The following is an 18,589-nucleotide window of genomic DNA, read 5'->3' on the forward strand; positions in this document are numbered from 1 at the left end:
CACTGGTTATGATACTAAACGATAGACGGTATTGTGCGATAAAGATAAATAGGGTTGACTACTATAATATTAAAAAATGTTTGTAATAAAAAAAATAATAGCAACGCTTTGGATTATCGGTTATCGACATCGCGGCGAGCAGCGACCCGCGTAAAATACGATTACGAAAGTTCTCGTTCGATTTTGGTGCTAATCTAATCGGAATCCTAGTCACCGCGGTATAGTACGTAGAACCTAATTTGCTTTCGTTCGAATCGAATCGTTGAGCATTGAAGCGCGATGCTCTCGATCAGAGAAAGATAATTGTCCTCTGGGTTACCAATCTCCACAAAGAGACAGCACTTTCCTCATCGGCCGATTGAAAACGAAAGAGCCTCTCTTCGGATACAGAAGTCGATAGCGGTAGCATTTGAAACGCGAATTGAAAATGAACGCGTCAAGCATTCCTCTCCAGTGTTTCGCAATGCATCGTTGAAACGGGTCTTTTTGCTTGTTGGCACGTAAGCGGGATTGGCACAGATTTTTTTCCAAGGTTTTAACATGGGGACAATTTATCGTTCGATCGATAGAAAAAGAAGGTCGAACGAATCTATCGTGGCAAGGAATAATAGTATCGGAAAGGCTTCGGTCATCTGTAAATCTGTCTGAAAGAGTTACGCTCTCCCAGTGATTTCTGCGTAACAAGGGGTTGTGTTGTAATCGTTGCCTGCTCATCGATCTTCCCGCTATCAAACAACCCGTCAAAGGACGATGATGGCGCAAATAAATGGAACGTGATATGGTCGTAAGGAACTCTTTATTGTACGCGCAAATCAGTGAATTTGTATACAATCGCATCCATTCCGAATCATTTTCACATCGCACTGTTGCTTCTTCTAATAATACTGTGACGGAGGTGTTACAGTTGCTGTGAATATTCAAATTATCTACTAATTAAATAGATTATCCAACGTTATAAATAAATTACAGGCTCGCTTAATCTAGACGATTAAATTATATTACTCGCGCGGTTTCGAACAATTACGTCGATCGTTTTCTTCCGGAAAATCCGGTTGCCATCGCACGGACTCCCATATCGATAGCGCGCTAATTGTAAGCGCGAATAAAAAGTACGGTCACCGAATCGGTCCTTTTTTTTTAACCAGTCTTCTTCGGTGTTACAAAGTGCCCCGAATTGTTCCGAATTTGTTCACTTGCAAACGGTGATCCACTCTTCTACCGTGCAATTTTGACACTGCACGTAGCAACACCAGTGAAATTTGCATCTGCACATCTCGACGCGTCGTTGCCTGACCACGTTGTACCCTCTGCCGCAGCACAAGCTGCCGCATCCGTCGCCACCGGAACTGGTCTTGTTGCACCTGCGACCAGCGGTGCCAGGAATGTCCGCGCTGGGATCCCTTTCGCAGAAATTCGGCGATTTTTGGTAATAGAACAGCTGTTTAGCGAGATCGCGAGGCCTTCGCTTCCGTCCGCCACCGCGATGTTTCCTCTGCCTCTGTCGATCCGGCCTTCTTCTTCGCGAACCCCTCACTCGCGTCAATGGCGTTACGCTGCCGAGGTTGCTCTGGGCCACTAACACGGCGTTTCGGAAACGAACCTTCAAAGTTTTCCCAACCAGTCGGAAGTCAGGCGCCACCTTCCAGCAGGTCTTTAGCTCGCAGGAGCCGGACATGCCGTGACACTTGCAGCGCACCTGCATGTTGCTCGCCACCGCCTGCAATTTTCAAGCGAATGTAGCGTATTTCAAATGTCTCTTTTCCGCGCGGAGATCCGATTCTTCGGATCAACGAACGAACACGCGTGGAATGGTCAGAAAAGGGGCAGGAATAACGGCGGAGGAAGGGAAAGGGGGAAATTTCTTTTAAACAAAGAGGTGTCGCGTACAAAACAGTTAATGAGTCTACGGCTGGGTGGTCCAGCCCCGGGCTTCGTCTTAATAACGTCGAGGCGAGACCGAGCGTGGAGAGCCGCGTGGAGGAGAGGAACGGGCTCGCCTCTTCTCCTACTCCTCTCCAGCCCTTATTCAACGTTTTCTTTTATACTCTTTCTCTCTCCCGTGTTGCTTCTTTACCCGGTGTTCTAGCATCAACGTTAAAACGCGAAGAATCGAGGGAAAGGAAGAAAAACGTTCGAGGAAGATGGGTATATTGTCGCGGAATGAAATATTTATCGGGAGAAGGAGAGCAAGACTCGATGAAAACAAGGCTGTAAAAAGGAAGGCGAATGAAAGGGGAGATTAATCAAACGGCTTACCAAGCGACCAGCCTGATTGTTGTGGAGATTGACCGTCGACTGTATATCCCCGACCCTCTCGCGCGTGTCTAGGAACTGTCTCGAGAACTCCATGCCGTAGTCGAGGTTGTGAGAACATCCGCCCCACTTCCATTGCGTGCCCCTTGCCTTGGCAGGAGGCTTACCCTTGTAGCTGGACGGGTCGCATCCGCAGGAGAGCAGTCGTCCCATGCTGCACGCTCGTGCTACGCTGTGGGCCACCCCGGCTGCAGAGATCGCGAACGCGAACGCGGTTTCCCTGTAACCTGTCAGAAATCGAAACCTCTTTAGCCGTTCGTGTCGCTTTCGAAGAAGCCACCTGTTACCGCTACGGTAACGGAAGGAAGAAAGATGGAAGGGTAGCGATCGAGACGCGGGGACCGGTTAGCAAATTGCTGCTCGAAGAGTAATATACGCAACGGCGACAACGGCGATCGTCGATCGTTCCGAGCAACGAGAACGCGAAACAGCGGGACACCGTGGAGCCGAGCTTCCGTAGAAGGAGACTCGGTAGCGAGGATCGTTCGACGATTCGACCGACAGACAGCCATCAGACAAAGTTCAGAGGTAGATTATTCAGCCGTCCGTCAAAACAAAGCGTGGCCATCAACAGCGGCGGCCGGCGGGCATCTATTGACTGCATATATAAACGATCTCTCGGTGGGGTTCCCGTACACGCGATCCCAAACTCTAACCACCTTTCCCGCCAATTTTGCACCTACCGTCTTTAGTCGAAAGTTTAACGAGTCTCGAGCACAGTTGTCCCTTTCGATTTCCCACGATCGACGATTCGAACAAGCTCGTTAGCCACCCGGACGACAGAAAGTGTCGAATTTGAAGAGTAGAATTTGGAAATCCCTCGACCGGGGGAACAAAAGGGTTCAAGCTTGGACCAGTTCGATAAGTAATGCGACGTCAAACGCACTTTTTCTTCGCTACCTCCAAGGTCTGTTCGTCCCCGAAGCGTCGCGTCGCGTCGACTGGAGTCGGATTGACGGATGGTCGATCGTCAAACCGCAATGGTGGCTGTCAACTTACAAACGATACGACACACGGCTGTCCGCATCGGCATTGGAATACGCGCGGTTTCAACTGTCCCTTTCTCCTCTCGACTGCTCGACAATGCCCACACATTACTCTGCCTCCCGTTGCTACCTTCGAAAGAGCTACTCCAATCCACGAATACCGGGCGGTATTTGCAGTATTCATGAGAGACCGAGATACCGGGCAGAGACGACGCGCTAAAGGCACATTCGAAAGGATTTGTGGTATTCGTTCTCGACACCCGATGAGCCACCGGTGCTGTCGTCACGACGGCCCCTTTCGACAAGCATCCCTTTTGTTCTTTCCGTTTTCGGACCGTGTTCCCGAACGCGACTCGCGTCAACCTCCCGACGAAGAAATCGTCGTCCTTTCCAACGATTCTCCACAATTCACCGTCTCGTCGGGTTAGAAAGTTCCTCGAGGTTCTGTCTACTCTTAGACAGGACGTGGTAACGGTGGTACCGAGTCGCGTCTCGACGGATTTAACAGACAGGACGGATCCGTTTCAGCGAGAGAGATCAGACAGCCGGCGGTCGATTACGTCGCCCTTCGTCGATCGGAAGGAACCCGGACGACGTTAAAGACTCGACAGTGGCTCGATCGGTGGGTAAATTTTTTTTTGGGGAGATCGCTGTGTTTGATAGAAACGTCCCCGACGAGGAACGAGGATCGAGCGATCCTCGAGTCGAATTCTGTCGGACAAGATAGAACATTCGAAATATCGAATATTTCCTGTTTTATTTGATAAAAGAATAGCAACGCGCCGAGTGGAAGGAGGACCCCGGCTTTCAAGCGAAAACGGAACGAAAACGTCTCTTTATATGGGCTCGCGACGGGAGGGGCGGTTTGAAAGCTCGTGCTTTATACGGCTATTGGCAGCAACTGTTTTATAATGCAGATAACCATTCGAGGGCTGCAGCTACTGCAACTGCTGTTGCTGTTGCTGCAGTTCGGTGGTAAGAGGAGCACACCGGGGACTTCGTAATAAATCCTCCACCGGGAGTTGTACGTCTCTTCTGGTGGACAGTCGAGAGGAGAAAGGCTGTAGGTGGAACGAAGAAGAGGCGAAGGCTGAGGTGCACAGAGGACCATGAGCTGCCTCTTCTCTTTACTCTGTCCGGCTGTTGACGCAGGCACGCGGTGACGGATGGCGCACAGACTTTACCCTGCTACCCTGTGTCAAGCCCGAATCACTGTTTAGATAACTCAATAGATAGCGGTAGTTGGTACGAGGCTGGATACGTGTACAGGAGTACACGAAACTATTTAACCCTTTTCATTCTTTTCTACACTTTCACCGGTGAATCGAGCGAAAGAGAGAATCCTCCGTCTGCTTTCGAGCGAATCCCAGTTGTATTTACAAGCGCAAACACTGTCACCGCTGCTGGCGAACGAACGAACCTTGTATACCTTGACTCCGTGGGTAGTGGTTCGCGTTGTGTGGGCCTGTGGGACAGTCAGAAGGAAGACCGTTTCGTGTACATTTCATAATACATTAAGTCGTTTCGCCGTGGTTTAACGAATAACGCGGCAAAAGAGAGACGAGAGGGAAGTGAAGAATGAAGAAGGAAAGGAAGGAACGAGAGAAGACCGTGTCCAGAGAGATTTAACGATGCGCGTTCTCCTCGAGATACGTAGCAAGGCACGAATTTGACACGGTGGATTTCTCGAACGACCGCGTACCCTGCTCACCTGGCCACCGATGTCGTCTTTAAAAAGCTGGAACCGTTGGTAATGGTAAAGTACGGTCCGTTTCTCGGAAGCTGCTGCCCTCTGACTCCGGGCACGAATCTATTTTCACTTTCGGTCGCGTCGGATAATCAGCGGATCGACCTTTCGTTGAAAATCGGGACAAACGTTCGCCACGGTTTTCGCGGCCGGTTCGCTCGCTCGAAAGAAGTCGTGGAATCGACACCTCTTGTTGTCTGGTTTCGGCAAAATGAGCAACGGGGGAAAAGAAAAACGAAGGAAAAGAAAAGGTGTACCGATCCACGAAGGTAGATAACGAGAAGACAGACGCGGCGAGATCGTGGCCACGCAGGATGGAACTTAAGCTTTCAGGTCAGGTGCGCTCGATGTCGCGCTCTCGCGCACTCGTCCGGCACGATATATGTTTCCTCTTTCGACGCACGTACGCGCCACGACGAATTTATATGTCACACTGGAATAGGACAGTCGAAGGGGGCACTCTTCTTTTCTCGTCTGCTCGCATTCGTTCTATCTTGCTCCTTCGTTTTAACGTGGATTTGGGACAGGTTCTCGGAGCTGGCAGCGAGGAACGCTTAACCCCGTGTATTCTGATTTAAGGAAGCGCGCTCGTCTCTCGCCTACGCCGTTTCGTCGACGTCAACGACGTCGTAAAAGATTTCACCTTTCTCTCCCGTTTGCCCACTTCTCGATCCTCCGTGTCAGCGGCACACACCGCGACTTGCTTATGCCTAGAGGTGTGCGAGTACTCGAATTTCGAGTCGAACAATAATCGGTTTTGAAATCGACGAACTACTCGAAAAAATCGAACTACTCGAATATTCGAGCCCTCGTAAATCGAAGTTCCACAAGGGCTCGAATATTCGAGTAGTTCGATTTTTTCGAGTAGCTCGGCAAATTCAAGCGATCGACTCGGCTCGAACAATCGAAGCGAGTTCAGCTCGGCTTGTAAATTACGAGTACTCGCACACCTCTAATGCCCGCCTCTGCCCGCCCAATTATCAGCTGGCGAAATAATCTTTTTAATCCTATATCGCTCAAATTTTCAATATTTCAACTCCGTAACATTCGTCTATTAGATTACGCTCGAATATAAGTATAAATTTCGTGCTTCTCGTTTACCTCTCTGAAGAAGAACACTGCTCTGTTGAGTTCTACTGCTCGGCGTAAGGGACGAACAGTTCCACCTGTGCCACATGAATTGATGCTGACATTCGGATATCGCTATTTGCAGACCTTTAATCGCAGCCACCGTCACGTCCGGATTCCTGTGGCACAGCTCGCGTTGCTCCTTCGTCAGGCCTGGTATACCGTTGCACACCACGGCATTGCCGCTCACCCAATCGTCCACGGAGTTGCTCATTAAGCAGGTCGCGCTGTAAATCAAACGACATTTACCGATTAAACTACTCCCTTCGCTTGGAACGTTCCATTCGAGGATGGCTGATATCTCTCTCTCTGTTAAACGTTCGAATACTTTCAGTGATTGTGTAGCTTGCAGGGAATTCAGACGATTTCTCCGTAAATTTCTTAATTTCATACTACGTTCACGAATGATGTTATCGAATTGGTAATTTGCGATGGGATCTTTTGATCTGGCATAGTATAAATGTGATTTTAAAAGGCTTGAAAGGGATTTCTAATTGCTCGATAAGTTCTAAAAACGAATTGGTTGCAGTGCTTTCGCTCTCGTAAACTTGCATCCAGCCATCGAATCGTCTGCTTTTCTTTAGACTATTTTACGAGACTAAGGTCAAAGGTGCGATAACTTTCAAAGAGCGTTCGATCTCTTTCGTTCTGTGTTCCATCGCATCCTCGGCTTCGGTCGCTAACGCGTTACCCTTTTTCCAACCAGCCCCCTTTCGCATCGTGCCGATAACGCCATTCACGTCTCGGAAGAGTAGCTCTTAAAGCGCTATCTTAAGCGACAGCTTCTGCCTAATGGTGGCGCATTACGAGACACCGGGTGTTAATTAATTTCCAGATGGAAGAAGGTCAGAGAGGATTGCACCGAAGGGTGTACCGCAACGAAGGGTTGTTCCAAAAAAAGAGATAAAAGAGAAACACTCCATCGGGAGCGTACGTATCTTTGACAGGAAGAAGGATTTCGGTCGCGTAGCTAGTTTATTTCATTTTATTCGGTTCGTTCACGAAGTGGTCAATTTTTTTGCCAACGGTTCGTCTGGGTCTGGAACGATGTCAGAGGACGGGTGCAAGGTTCTCGGTGGGTCGCTGGTTATCTGCGGGTACAAATTAGCCGACGAGCTTCTCCTAAAGTAAAAGCTGTGTATAGCACCCGCGCGAACCAGGAAAAGAGAGAAAAGAGAGGAAAGGAGACGCGCAAAGGGACCTCGAGGAGCCGAGGAAAAAGAAGAAGAACTTATACAGGTTGCAGCAAAATTCATGATGTTGGATTGTCGCGAACGAATATTGGATTCGATGAAGCAAAGATATCGCAAAATACTACTTTTTCCAAGATAATTTGACGTTTAACGAAAGCTATCCATAATTACTGGAATCGTGTATTTCGTCAACAGTTATCTAATGTGTTATGAATTTTGCCGAAGCCTGTATATCGTCGAAAAGAAGGTGTCCCGTGAAACGTCGCGCTTCTACCCGTAGTGTGGGAAAGGACGGTGGAGGAGGAGCAAGATTTTAAGGGTCGCGAGGAAGGTTATTGAGGGCTCCCATTACCGATACACCGTTGCCACCGTCGCTATCTTTCGCGCTATTGATGATCTACGGGAAACAGATTAATGATCTTAACTCGGCGAAACAAATTACCGAAGACATCGGGTGTACCTGTGGCAGCCTGACCTGGTCGAAAGGATTCCTTCCTTTCGTTACCTTTCCCCTCCCCCGCTAGCTCCGTTCGTCGCATATCGGGCTTCTTTCGTCGCGGACACCTTTCTTCGTGAAAAACGAGCAGATCTCGTACGCGACGCAATGGAAATAATAAAAGGTAACGATACCAGGTTCGTATCTTTGGATCGTGTTCCCCGAACTCGTGGGAAATCGTCGAGCAAATCAAGAGGGTGAACTCGGCAACGCGCGAGACAGAGCGAGGAGGGAATAAGGACAGAGTGGCGTCCTGCATTTTTGCAATGATCCAAGGGGTCGCCGAAGAATCCAAGATGGCGGTAGCTGATGCACGTGTTTTATTTAACTTGTTCGCAAAGGGAAACGAGACGAGCAGAGGAGAAAGAGAGAATCACGGTACGGAATTTCGCATTTAATGGAGGTATACCCGCGGAGAGAGAACTCGTTACCAGAGACTCGCGAGAATTCCTGCGGTAGATATCGAATCGCTTCGGTTCTTTTATTTTCGCGCGAACCAACCTTCTCCGACTACTCTCGGTACCGTCTCGATATTCTGGATCGTCGATGAAAAGCATCGAAAAGACTTCCGCAAGTGAAATTTTTCGCGCGAACCAACGACAGTTCTATTATTCGACGAACCGTGATCGGTAGTCGAGTGTCGGGGTGCTAAGCGGTGGGTTGCGCCCCGTAAACTGGTTTATCGGAGCGTTACATCACGGGGCAGTTATTGGATGCGGTGATTCAATGCCGTTCCGTAAATACGCCGAAGAGCAAGCATGCTTGTATCTATACACGCGCGTTCGTGCATGTCGCTACGGTGTAAGTACTCTTCGGCCTCGTTCCCGGATGCTGTTTGCAATTATTTACGAGAAACCGCGTGGGCAGGAAGGAGAATAGGTCTGACGTTTGATCACGGTCGGACCAACGAGACGGCTCGACGAGCCGGCTCCTCTCCGAAGTGGTACACGCGTACTTAGCTACCTTCTATCACGAAGACACAACATTGTCACAGATAGTTGAGAATGTTTGTCGTTTCGCGTAGCGAGGACGAGAAGAGCGATTTGTATTCCTCGAAGCGGACCAACCGAAGAATTCCTCGCGATTCCTGGAACCGTGTTTTACTTCCGCGCGAGACCCCCGCCTTCCGGAAAACGTCACGATCTCTTCTGGTCCGTAGATTTCTCAAAATTCCATTTTCAGGCTTGAAATGATAGACAGATTATTATTAGAAATCTTTGAGCGTTAAACGAGAAGCGATGAGACGGCTTTCTCTACTTGCTTACTTAACTTCGGGGTAAGTCGAGGCTCCCTGAACATCCAGGGCATAAAAGAAGAAGAAACGTTTGTTCGCGCGAGAAAGAAGACGTCGAACGATCGTTCCATTGGCGAAAGGAAGATTCGATTAGAGCGTGCAACGCGTTCGACACAGTGCCCGGGCAAGATCGGGTACAGGCATAATGAAGATCGCAGCGGGATCGTTCGTTGTTCGTGCCGGCTGAAAGGGGCCCCTATTTGCACTTCGTCATTGTACTCTGGCTGGAAACCGTCGATACGGCCGCTCTGCCTCCACGAAACGTCTCTATTGACAGATTCTTTCCGGAATCGCAATAGGCGGAAAGGAGAAGTCGCGCGAAGTCGTCCTCGTAAATTATTCTCGACGAAATCAGACACGGACATGCTTTGTCTTTCTTAGCCTTTCTTTGTACGAGAATGATTTCAGATATCGGTTGCGATTTGTCGAGAATCGAGTCACCCTCCACGGTGTTCGAAGGCGTAAAGATTATTTTTCAAGGCCTAATTTGCCTCGTCTTCGCGATAGAACGTTCGGAATGGATGAATAAATATCCTTGATCAAAGAGGGCGAGACTAAACAAGACACGGCACGACACGAATCCCATCGCCTGATGCGGTGTTGCAATAACAAATCGAAAAGGATAAGATAAAAAGGTGAAGGAAGCTAAGGTCGGATGATATAAGTAGGTACGAATGATTTTACGATGCTGGCTTCGTAAATGTTTGCTGAAATTGAAGTTTCTTGTCTTACTAAATTATTGAGATGGTACGAATACTATGTTAGTGTGCGTATCGGGCTGTTTGAAATTGTTGAAAAGTGATTTGTACTTACCGACGATTCTCCAAGAGAATCAGCAAGAGGGCGATGGTGGGTCCGATTCTGATGGCGATCCTAGACGGTGGTCCTTCGTAGACGCGTCCTGATCGAGAAGGAGGCATCCTGTCATCGCCCCGAGGACGTCTCTTATTCTTTAGCGCGGTTTGCCCGCTTTAAAAAGAGTCGAGTGCGACCCCTCGTCCAAGGCTGCACACCCCTAGCACCCGAACGGAAGGACCCCTCGCTCGAGAGACCGGCGTGCCTCGTTTCTCTTTCTTTCTCTCCGTACGCTGTTCCTCCGCACGTTTTCCTTTCTTTTCTCCTGTTGTATGTTTTTTTTCTTTTCTTTCTTTCGAATCCCACACCTACCACTCTCTTCCTCTCCCGTCACTGGCGCGGTGCCTGTGATCAGCAGTCTGGCACGCGTCGAGGACTCCTCCTCGCCCCGGGCACCGGCGCTTCTGCTTTGACGTTCCGTACGATTCGAGAGCTTCCAGTTTCGTCGCTTCGAGGGGTCGCTCCGAAAAACTACCCCGTGACAATATCCTCGATGACGATCGAACGGTTCGTCGACCGACCGTCCTGGATACTATCAGCCACCTTTCTTCACCCTGCTACCGGAAGTTCCTTCCCTCTGCCACAAGGATTATAGCCTCTTGCGCGTTCTTCTTTGGAGATGAAAATACTGTCGGTACTCTTCGTCGGAAGATTCTAGTAGTTCTACGAGGTTACTTCACTGACACCGGTTCAGTTGTCACATCAGTTTGTCGCAATGGTTACCAAACGTGTCCCCGCAACCCCTTTCTCCGCGATGCGCGTGTCCCGTGGACATTCGACATCCCACGAGAGGAAAGAACACTTCCGAGTCCGAGAGAATAGACACGAGGCAGATTTTATCCACGGCCGACCACGAGAACGCGGTTCGATGAGGCATCCTTGTTCGCCGCTTCGTTTCTCAGCTTGCGCGGCATTCTGTCGACGCCGTTTGCAACCCTTCGCGTCCGCTGGTTGCCGTTCCGGCCGTCGCGTTTCCCCCGGTTCTGGTCCGCGACCGGTGTCGTCGGCCCACGAACGTCGTCCCGTACGTTCTCGCGAAGAAAGGAGAAGACCGATGCGATGGTGTACGCCGTACTTCCGGTGTGTGCACGCGTTCACAACGAAGTGTCAAGCTCAAATAAAAGAAAAGTCGCCCTCCGGGATCTCTTACTCCTCCCACGCACGCATCCCCCTCCTTTGGCGTTTGTGGTGTTCCTCTTCCACCGTTGCTCTTCTTCCGTCTCTTTTTCTCTCCGTATCTCTCCCTCTCTCTCTTTCTCTCTGTCAGACCGTCGGTCGCGTACCACCGCGGCTATCGTTTCGTTTCGTTTCGTTTCGTTTCGTTCGTGCAAACAGAGCCGGAACAGCAAACTTCCCGTGGCCGCGTCGTCGCGTCGTTACGCGTCGACGAGCGTCGCCGACACACCACCGAGCTGCGCGCACACGGCGCCGATACCAAAAGGGACGGCCGAGTAGCCTGCTTACCGATGCTTCCTCGAATTTCCGATCCACTGGGAACCGTGGCCGAGACGAAGAGGGCCGAACGAAAGGGGTGAGAAGAGCCGAAAGCGAAGAGAAAAGAAGCGAAGGAAAGGAAAGGAAAGGAGAGGAAAGGAATCGCGCGATGTCCGAAAGGGGATGAATCGAGATCGAAATCGGTGGAAGGGATGGTGGGGGAGAGGGAGAGAGAGAGAAAGAGAAAGCGAGAGGGATGCTCGACGCTGAGAATACGAGTGGACGGCGAGTGGACGGCAAGTGGACGACGCGTGGCCACGCACTATATCGTTAATCCCCGTGTTTCGTTATCCCGACACGCTACTGCGAGCCGAAGAAGAGATGGACAGAATCTGATGATTCCACCTCCGTTGAAGCTCGAGACGAGGAGCTGTCAGGGAGATCGGTCTGTCTATGATGAACTCGGTGCGCAGTGCGCGGCTACGGGGGCCCTCCTCGCCCTCCCATAGGGAGAGAAAGGAGAGATAGGGAGCGCGGTAGGCACCGAAGAAACCAACTACCCCCCCACCATAACCACCACCATCCGGACCACGACCACCACTACCCGACTACGACCGCCACCACCCTGAAAGATTGAAACCGACCAGACGAGGATGCACGATCGCGAGTTAAACTAGCAACGAAGAGACGGACCGAGACGGAGCGCTGAGAAAAGCAGAGCCAGAACCAGAGCCAGAGCCAGAGAGACCAACTGAGAGAGGCAGAGACACCACGAGAGAGAACCTATGGCCAGTTTCTGCATCTCCCTCTGTTTCCTCCCACTTCCGACCACCTTTTTCTTTCCAATTCTCCTTCCCTCTCTCTTCTTCGCCGTCTTTATCGGCCGTACGACCGTCTGAAAACGCCTCTTCGCGAACCAACAGGTATTTCGCGTCGACTCTTCAACTTTCCGCGGAGTTTCTCTGGTCGCAAGGTCGATCCTCGAAATTCTTCCTCTTCTTCTTTTTCTTCGGAAACGGATCCGTCGTAATTTACGACCTGATCGAACACGACCAACTCTGTATTACTTGCCCCTTCGGGGAAGGAAGGAAAGAAGAGGGAGACGGAACGGAACGGAACGGAAGGAAGGAAAGAAGAAAGGGAGGTTGCCCTTGATCACGTGGCAGGAAAAGTAGGAGGAGCGAACTTCCCCTACCTAGCATCCCCCAGAGGATGCTCAATCGGCATAATTGAGGTTTATCTCCGTTCCCTAACTCTGTTTTCCGCCTACTACTCGAGCCCGATTCTCCGTTCTCCTTCTATTTCGCTTCGTCTCCTCGTCTCTCCAACGTTGCTCGTTTCCGTAGAATTGTGCAGAAGCGCGCGCGCGAATACCGTCGAATCGAGCAAGGGTCGCGGTCTTGTCCTATCGCAGTTACTCTCGAACCGTTTCGAAACGATCGACCACCGCACCGGATCGCTTTCAACGCGCTTATCCGTTCAGTCCTCTTGCCCCGTTCAATCCCACGCAGCCAATTAGCCGAGCTTTCGGTGTAACGACCGACTCGCCAAGATCCCAAAGACCGTTTCGCGATTATCGAGGGTGGAACGCGTAAGCGTAAGGGAAACCGTACCGTTCCCCTTTCGATCCAAGTTTCCGTCCTCCATCCCCCTTGTCATCCAACTTCGGCTCTTTGTCCTTTTTTCATTTTCTGTCCTCTTGCTCGATCGGTCGAGCTCGGATTCATTGACGTGGTCGGTGAGTTGGCAATTAGTCGCAACGAGCCGGTACGCGCAGCCACGGGGCTACGGTTATAGCTTACCCCTGCCTGCTGCCACGTGGTCCAAGATCAAACGACATCCCGAATCAAAGCGAACTCGGTCGGGGTCTCCGGAGGAACGTCGGAGACGCGTCTCTTCGTTGATCATCGGATCGAAACGATGACGACGAACGAACGCGCAGGACTCGTTTGTCAGTGGCCATTAGAATTCACGTGCCAATGAACGAGAATGCGTCGCATTGCGTTACAGGGGTTCCAGGAGGATCGAACGTCGCGATTATCAGCCGGTTTTCTCCTTTTTCCAGCTTTAAAACAGGCACGCGGACCGATATCTTTCTTATTTATTCTTTTTCAAGTCGATGCGCGCGAGAACCGACGATTCTACGTTCCATTCGTTTGGTAGTGGACGCTCATTGCCGGGCCAGGTACCTCGATCCCGATAAGATCGTTCCTGCTTCCATCGGAGTTTCTCCCGTTTTCTTCGTTCCTCCTCGTTGCTCCTCTCTTTCCCCACGAATCGCTCTCCCTCTCCTTTTCAACGTGTACCCTCTGTCATCCTATCTGGGTGCATTACTTATCGGCCTATCCAGTGTCCTGACCATGATCTTGGCACGCGAGCACCGATACCATCGAACCACTCGATCATCCTATCGCCGTGCAATGCGCCCTCCTGCACTCCAGCTCGGAAGCCTAATTGGCCCGACGTTCGAAAAAAGGGGCTATGAAACTTTTATTTTCTCCTATCTCTTGTTGCCTTATTTTATTTTCCATTCGTCGCGTCGCGTGGAAAAACAGTGTAGATCACAATACCAGATTCTACACAGCAACTACATAGATTCTATCTATATACGTTCCCGACTCGATTTAACGCGCGCTTATAGACTCGAGTTTCCGAGAAAACTACCACCTTGCCTGGTGCACTCGACTGTTACCCCTCGGAAGGTATGAAAATCCCGATAAACGAATTATCTTTCAGCCGTAAAAGGGTATTACTTATTTATTCTCTTTCTCCTTTCTTTTCACTTGCTCGCATTGTTCGATCTGTTTTCTTTCACCGGACAAAAGTCGGAGCACACGAGTTTCATCTCGTCGATGAAAACGATCACGTACCGAGCGTGATAATCGATCGATCGTCCTCGAGACTCGTTTTCGCGGGACAACGGATCGATTTCGACGTTAATCGAGATGTCAAGCCGACCAAACAAGAAATCCCTAACGAGAAGCGTGGAAAAAGCTTCACGGTGCATCGATTCGTCCTGTAAATTGTACTCCATTCTTTCCTGCCCCGACGAAAGAGAGATTACTCGGCCGTTCGTCGAGAGAACCGTAGCAATTCGAACGATTCCGCTCACCATGGAAACTATGGTAGGCTGTGGGAGCCCAGCCCGTAGACGGAGAGACCTGTCCGGAATGTTTTAATAATATGCATTCCTGCTGGAACGTTGAAAGCGGCGCAGGGGTTGTATTGTGCCATCACCCAACCCCTTCGCTCCGCTTTCGTACAACTATGATATAATTAAGCAGGTATTTTCTTTTTTTCGGCACGAAAGAATGCGTCCTTGGGAACGACGGGTAACGCGATACACTTATGGAAGTAATATTAAAAAAAGAAAGGGAACAGGGTAGGAGGAAAGTCGAAGCGTTTTCGAGCCGTCCCACTTCCTACCGGCCCTCTTAAGGACCAACATTGTACTCCTCTTTGACGAACTCATCGGAGAGGACGAATTTACTTGTTGCCCGACAGGACCCGTCATTAACTATTATGTCGTAGACCGGCTGTGTCAAGTGAACGCAACACCCACCGCGTTCGAGAGATGAAAGAAAATGAGGAAGGTGCACGCACGTATCCGTCACGCCCCTCCATCCATTCACCGTGAACTCGATGCCTTGTTCTTCGCGATTATTTCGGTACAAGACGCGTACAACCATGAAAAGGGATCGGTACCACCGTAGAGAACGCACCGGAAAGGATACGAACAAATCTATAGAGGATGTTTGAAAAATTCTACTTCGAGTCTTCGAGTATCGTGTCATAGGGGAGAGTTGCCGAATTTGGACTGTCGCCTAGATTGGACCATCACCTTATATTACAAATAGATGTCGCAGTATAGGTAGTATATCTAACATTGATGTAAACTACGCTGATGCAACCTATACTGCGACATTTATTTGTTATAAGAGGTAATATAAGATGATGGCCCAATCTAGGCGACGCGACGGTCCAAATTCGGCAACTCTCCCCTACCTATTAACGCTCCCATCGAATTGCCCTGTTTGCTACTTTTCAAATCTACTCAAACGCTTAAAGGAGCGTCCATCGAGAGCATGTTTTTTTCTGAAAGAGAAGAATAGATATTTTGCAGCGACTATTGGAGGATGAGCAGCGAAACGGTCGAACAGATATCCGTTACAAAATGGTAACGCTCGATCGCACGATCAACGAGGAGATAGAATCCGAAGGCGGATGATCGGGCATCGTTTTCCGTTAAAAGCCACTTGTTGGAGTGCGCTCGGGCATGATCGATTTCCCGGCTAAAACGTAGCTCCCGGATAATCTGCTTTCGAGGATCATAGACGTTTACCGACTGTTTATTATTCGACGGGACGGGATTCGCCTTGCTCCTCGCGTCTCGCTGGAAAAGCAAGAAGAAACGCGTTTGTTCCGTGTGCTTTCGCGCGTATCCGGGCTCGCGCATCCGTGAAATGTCCCGACACTTCAAAGAAAATCCGAGCCAAGGGAACGAGTAGAAAACACCGGAAAAACATCGGCTACGTTTCTCGTAAAACGTTTCACTCGGGATTCTGTCGCGGACACAATGGGTGTCTCGATAGGGATGAGAGTGCTCGTTCATTGACAGAGGCCGATCCACCTTAAGTAATGACTTAAGAGGATAAAAGGATCTCGAGGAGATTTTGCTTTTCTTGGATGGTATAACGAGCTGCGTTTCTTCTTGGAAAACGATCAGATTCCAATAGATCGTTAATTAAATGGCGAAACGGAAGTATTTAAATTTTATCAATTAAAAATCCAAAGGATTTTGAAAGGATTAACACGAGCTGCTGCGAGCCATCGATAAGGGAGCATAAAATGGAAGAATCAGGAGATACTAAAAAGAAGAAGAAGAAAAGAAAAAGAAAAGTGAACATTCCAGGGTAGTCGTGGAGGGCAACGAATGGCGTATAGCTGAAAATAAGGAGCATCCAGGGATGAGGAATGGTTAGTCGAAGAGATAGAGGGAAGGCTAAAGAGGCGATGGGCCACCATGCTCGCCTATTATGGCAAAGGAGCCATGGGGATCCGAAGAGTGGCCCTCGACCAACGGCAATTGGAATAAATAAAGAGGGAAAATAAGATATATGCGCGTGGGTGTGGCGGCAGGCGGGACCCAGGCTCATTGCCACCTCCGAAGCTGTCGGATCTCACACTCCCTGTGGATCCGGCTATCTTCTCCTGCATATGTATACGGCTCTTTGGCTCGAGCCTATGGATCGAACCTTTCCTTTCCTTTCTCGACCCACGTCGCTTCGATTTTCAACAGCGCGTATTTTTAATTTCACGTTTCGACGGTAGGGCGGCTCTCATGCTGTGAATGTAGTTGAAACGAGTATATGACAGTAGAATCAGCCGTACTTAGCGAGACGATTACGAATGTAATACGAATTTAAAATGGTCGATATTTTTCATTCTACTCGTTCGTTAAGTACACTGTAGTTATACGCTGTTAAAATCGGACATTAATACTTTACACTGTTTAAAACCGAACAGTGTACGTATTATGTTAACTGATATATTCCTCCTCGTAATTGTCGGACACCCCAATGTGCTCGAAACTCTTGGCCCGAGTTGATTACGATCCTTTACGACCGGTAAATCACTCGATGTTTCTCCTCCTCCTTCGTCCTTTTTTCTTCCTCTTTATTCGCGAAACGTCACGATAACCCTAATCGTTGAAACCGGTAGTAAAACGATCGTTACTAGTCGCGACAAAGAAACCGCCACCTTCGAGAACAAACGAGCCAATAAAATCGTTTTATCGGTCTTCCCTTCCTTCCTTCCGTTTTACTCGACTTTCGTTGAGTATTTAACATACCGATTAAATGCAGACAACACTCCGCAGATACTGTGGAAAGTGTGGGTGGCAAGTTTATAAAACAGACAAGTGTATTAACAACTACGATATATTTATTTATGGTATAAAAATGTAGAAGAAATTAATTTAACGCTAAGTTAAGAAAGAAAGTATCGTATAAAAATGTTTGCGTCTAATTTCCTGACGCGAAGAAACGCGTTTCGTCTTCGAGATGGTAGCCTCTTCTTCCACCTCTCTCTGCGTGAGCCTTTTTTGATTCGCGACGAGCCACGAAGACAAGCGGATGGAAATTGATCGAACAAAGAAGTGTTAATTGCGTTATTATGGTCGAACAGCTTATCGAGGCTCCGTCCGTCTACCGAAACGATCGCGATGTTATCGGCTCCCATCGACCATTGTACGATTATTAAATACGATGATGCGGCTCTATTATCCTGGTATCGAGTCGATGCGATCGATTCGTGGATCAGAAAGATCGAGAGGATGCTCGTGATGGCGCGCGGTAGGTCCCTCGTACGTCCCACCCTTACGATGATTTCATCGCGGACAGATTTCTGTTGTCAGGTGATCCGTTATTCGAAGCATCAACGTCGAAACGCATCGACTGGCCTCTGTTGCCTTGTAAATACCAAAGTGCCTGCTTCTTACATTCACAATGTGATATAGAATTTATTCACTAACTAAGCTGATCAATTGATCGGCACATTAAAGATTTGAAAAGCTAGAAGTAGCGTAAGACTAATCGATTCCCAACACCACAGAGGAGTTGGCCTCTTGCAAAGTACGATCAGTTCCATTTATCGGAAATCGTTCATCTTCCGTTCGCTCGCAAGCAATCGCGTATTAAATTCTCTCAACCGGTCAGTCCCAGCATCGTCAGCGATAAATATAGTTACCAGCTAATAAACTTGCTTAATTATGTACACAAATTCGTGGATGTAGCGAGCGTAACGAAGCCGAGTTGGGCGGTGGTGGAAATGTCAGTGGCGAGAGAGATGAAAACAGGCGATAAAGGAAGGGGATAAAGCGAGACGGAGCGCAACGGCCAGCCGCACAAATGAGTATTTATGAGGCCGGCACGGCTCTATATTATGCCTCATTTCGCCGGAGGATCGATTAGCTCTAATCGAGATGTACAAACAAAACGTTAATAATAAACGTTCCTCGTTTCAGGTGCCCGCCGTCGCGTTGACTGGTTTCGCGAAAGGTGAACAGAGAGGAGACGAAGGGAGGAGAAGCAGCTAGAAAGAAATTAACCGGCTCCGCGGACCGAGCGTGTCCTTACGTACAGG

The 18,589-nt window shown here is 49.3% G+C and overlaps 2 protein-coding genes across 6 annotated transcripts in view; one reads left to right on the forward strand and one right to left on the reverse strand.

Moving 5' to 3' along the window:
* LOC114871802 (protein Wnt-6-like) overlaps window positions 1-18,589 on the forward strand; it is a 49,932-nt gene that overhangs the window by 4,557 nt on the left and 26,786 nt on the right. For 3 of the 5 annotated variants that reach the window (XM_029178226.2, XM_029178227.2, XM_046288398.1), the window contains exon 2: window positions 18,471-18,588. The exons of the other annotated variants lie outside the window; for them this stretch is intronic. The gene's annotated coding sequence lies outside the window, so the exon portion shown is untranslated. The remainder of the gene's footprint in view (window positions 1-18,470; window position 18,589) is intronic. 5 annotated transcript variants of the gene reach the window in all.
* LOC114871799 (protein Wnt-10a) lies at window positions 852-10,114 on the reverse strand. The gene is made up of 4 exons (XM_029178218.2): window positions 9,971-10,114; window positions 6,148-6,401; window positions 2,257-2,540; window positions 852-1,717 (listed from the first exon to the last, which is right to left on the reverse strand). The coding sequence occupies exons 1-4, from the start codon at window positions 10,075-10,077 to the stop codon at window positions 1,190-1,192; spliced, it is 1,173 nt and encodes a 390-aa protein (XP_029034051.1). The 5' UTR covers window positions 10,078-10,114; the 3' UTR covers window positions 852-1,189.

Source organism: Osmia bicornis, chromosome 13, assembly GCF_907164935.1.
Source record: "Osmia bicornis bicornis chromosome 13, iOsmBic2.1, whole genome shotgun sequence".
Classification (NCBI taxonomy): Eukaryota; Metazoa; Arthropoda; class Insecta; order Hymenoptera; family Megachilidae; genus Osmia; species Osmia bicornis.

What these genes read in the sequence shown, in the direction of transcription:
- LOC114871799 (XM_029178218.2), bottom strand. Translation starts at nt 10,077, where the DNA reads ATGCCTCCTTCTCGATCAGGACGCGTCTACGAAGGACCACCGTCTAGG. An exon ending in ATTCTCTTGGAGAATCGTCG is followed by an intron (nt 6,402 to 9,970) that starts GTAAGTACAAAT and finishes TTTGATTTACAG; the next exon opens with CGCGACCTGCTTAATGAGCA. An exon ending in ACAATCAGGCTGGTCGCTTG is followed by an intron (nt 1,718 to 2,256) that starts GTAAGCCGTTTG and finishes TGAAAATTGCAG; the next exon opens with GCGGTGGCGAGCAACATGCA.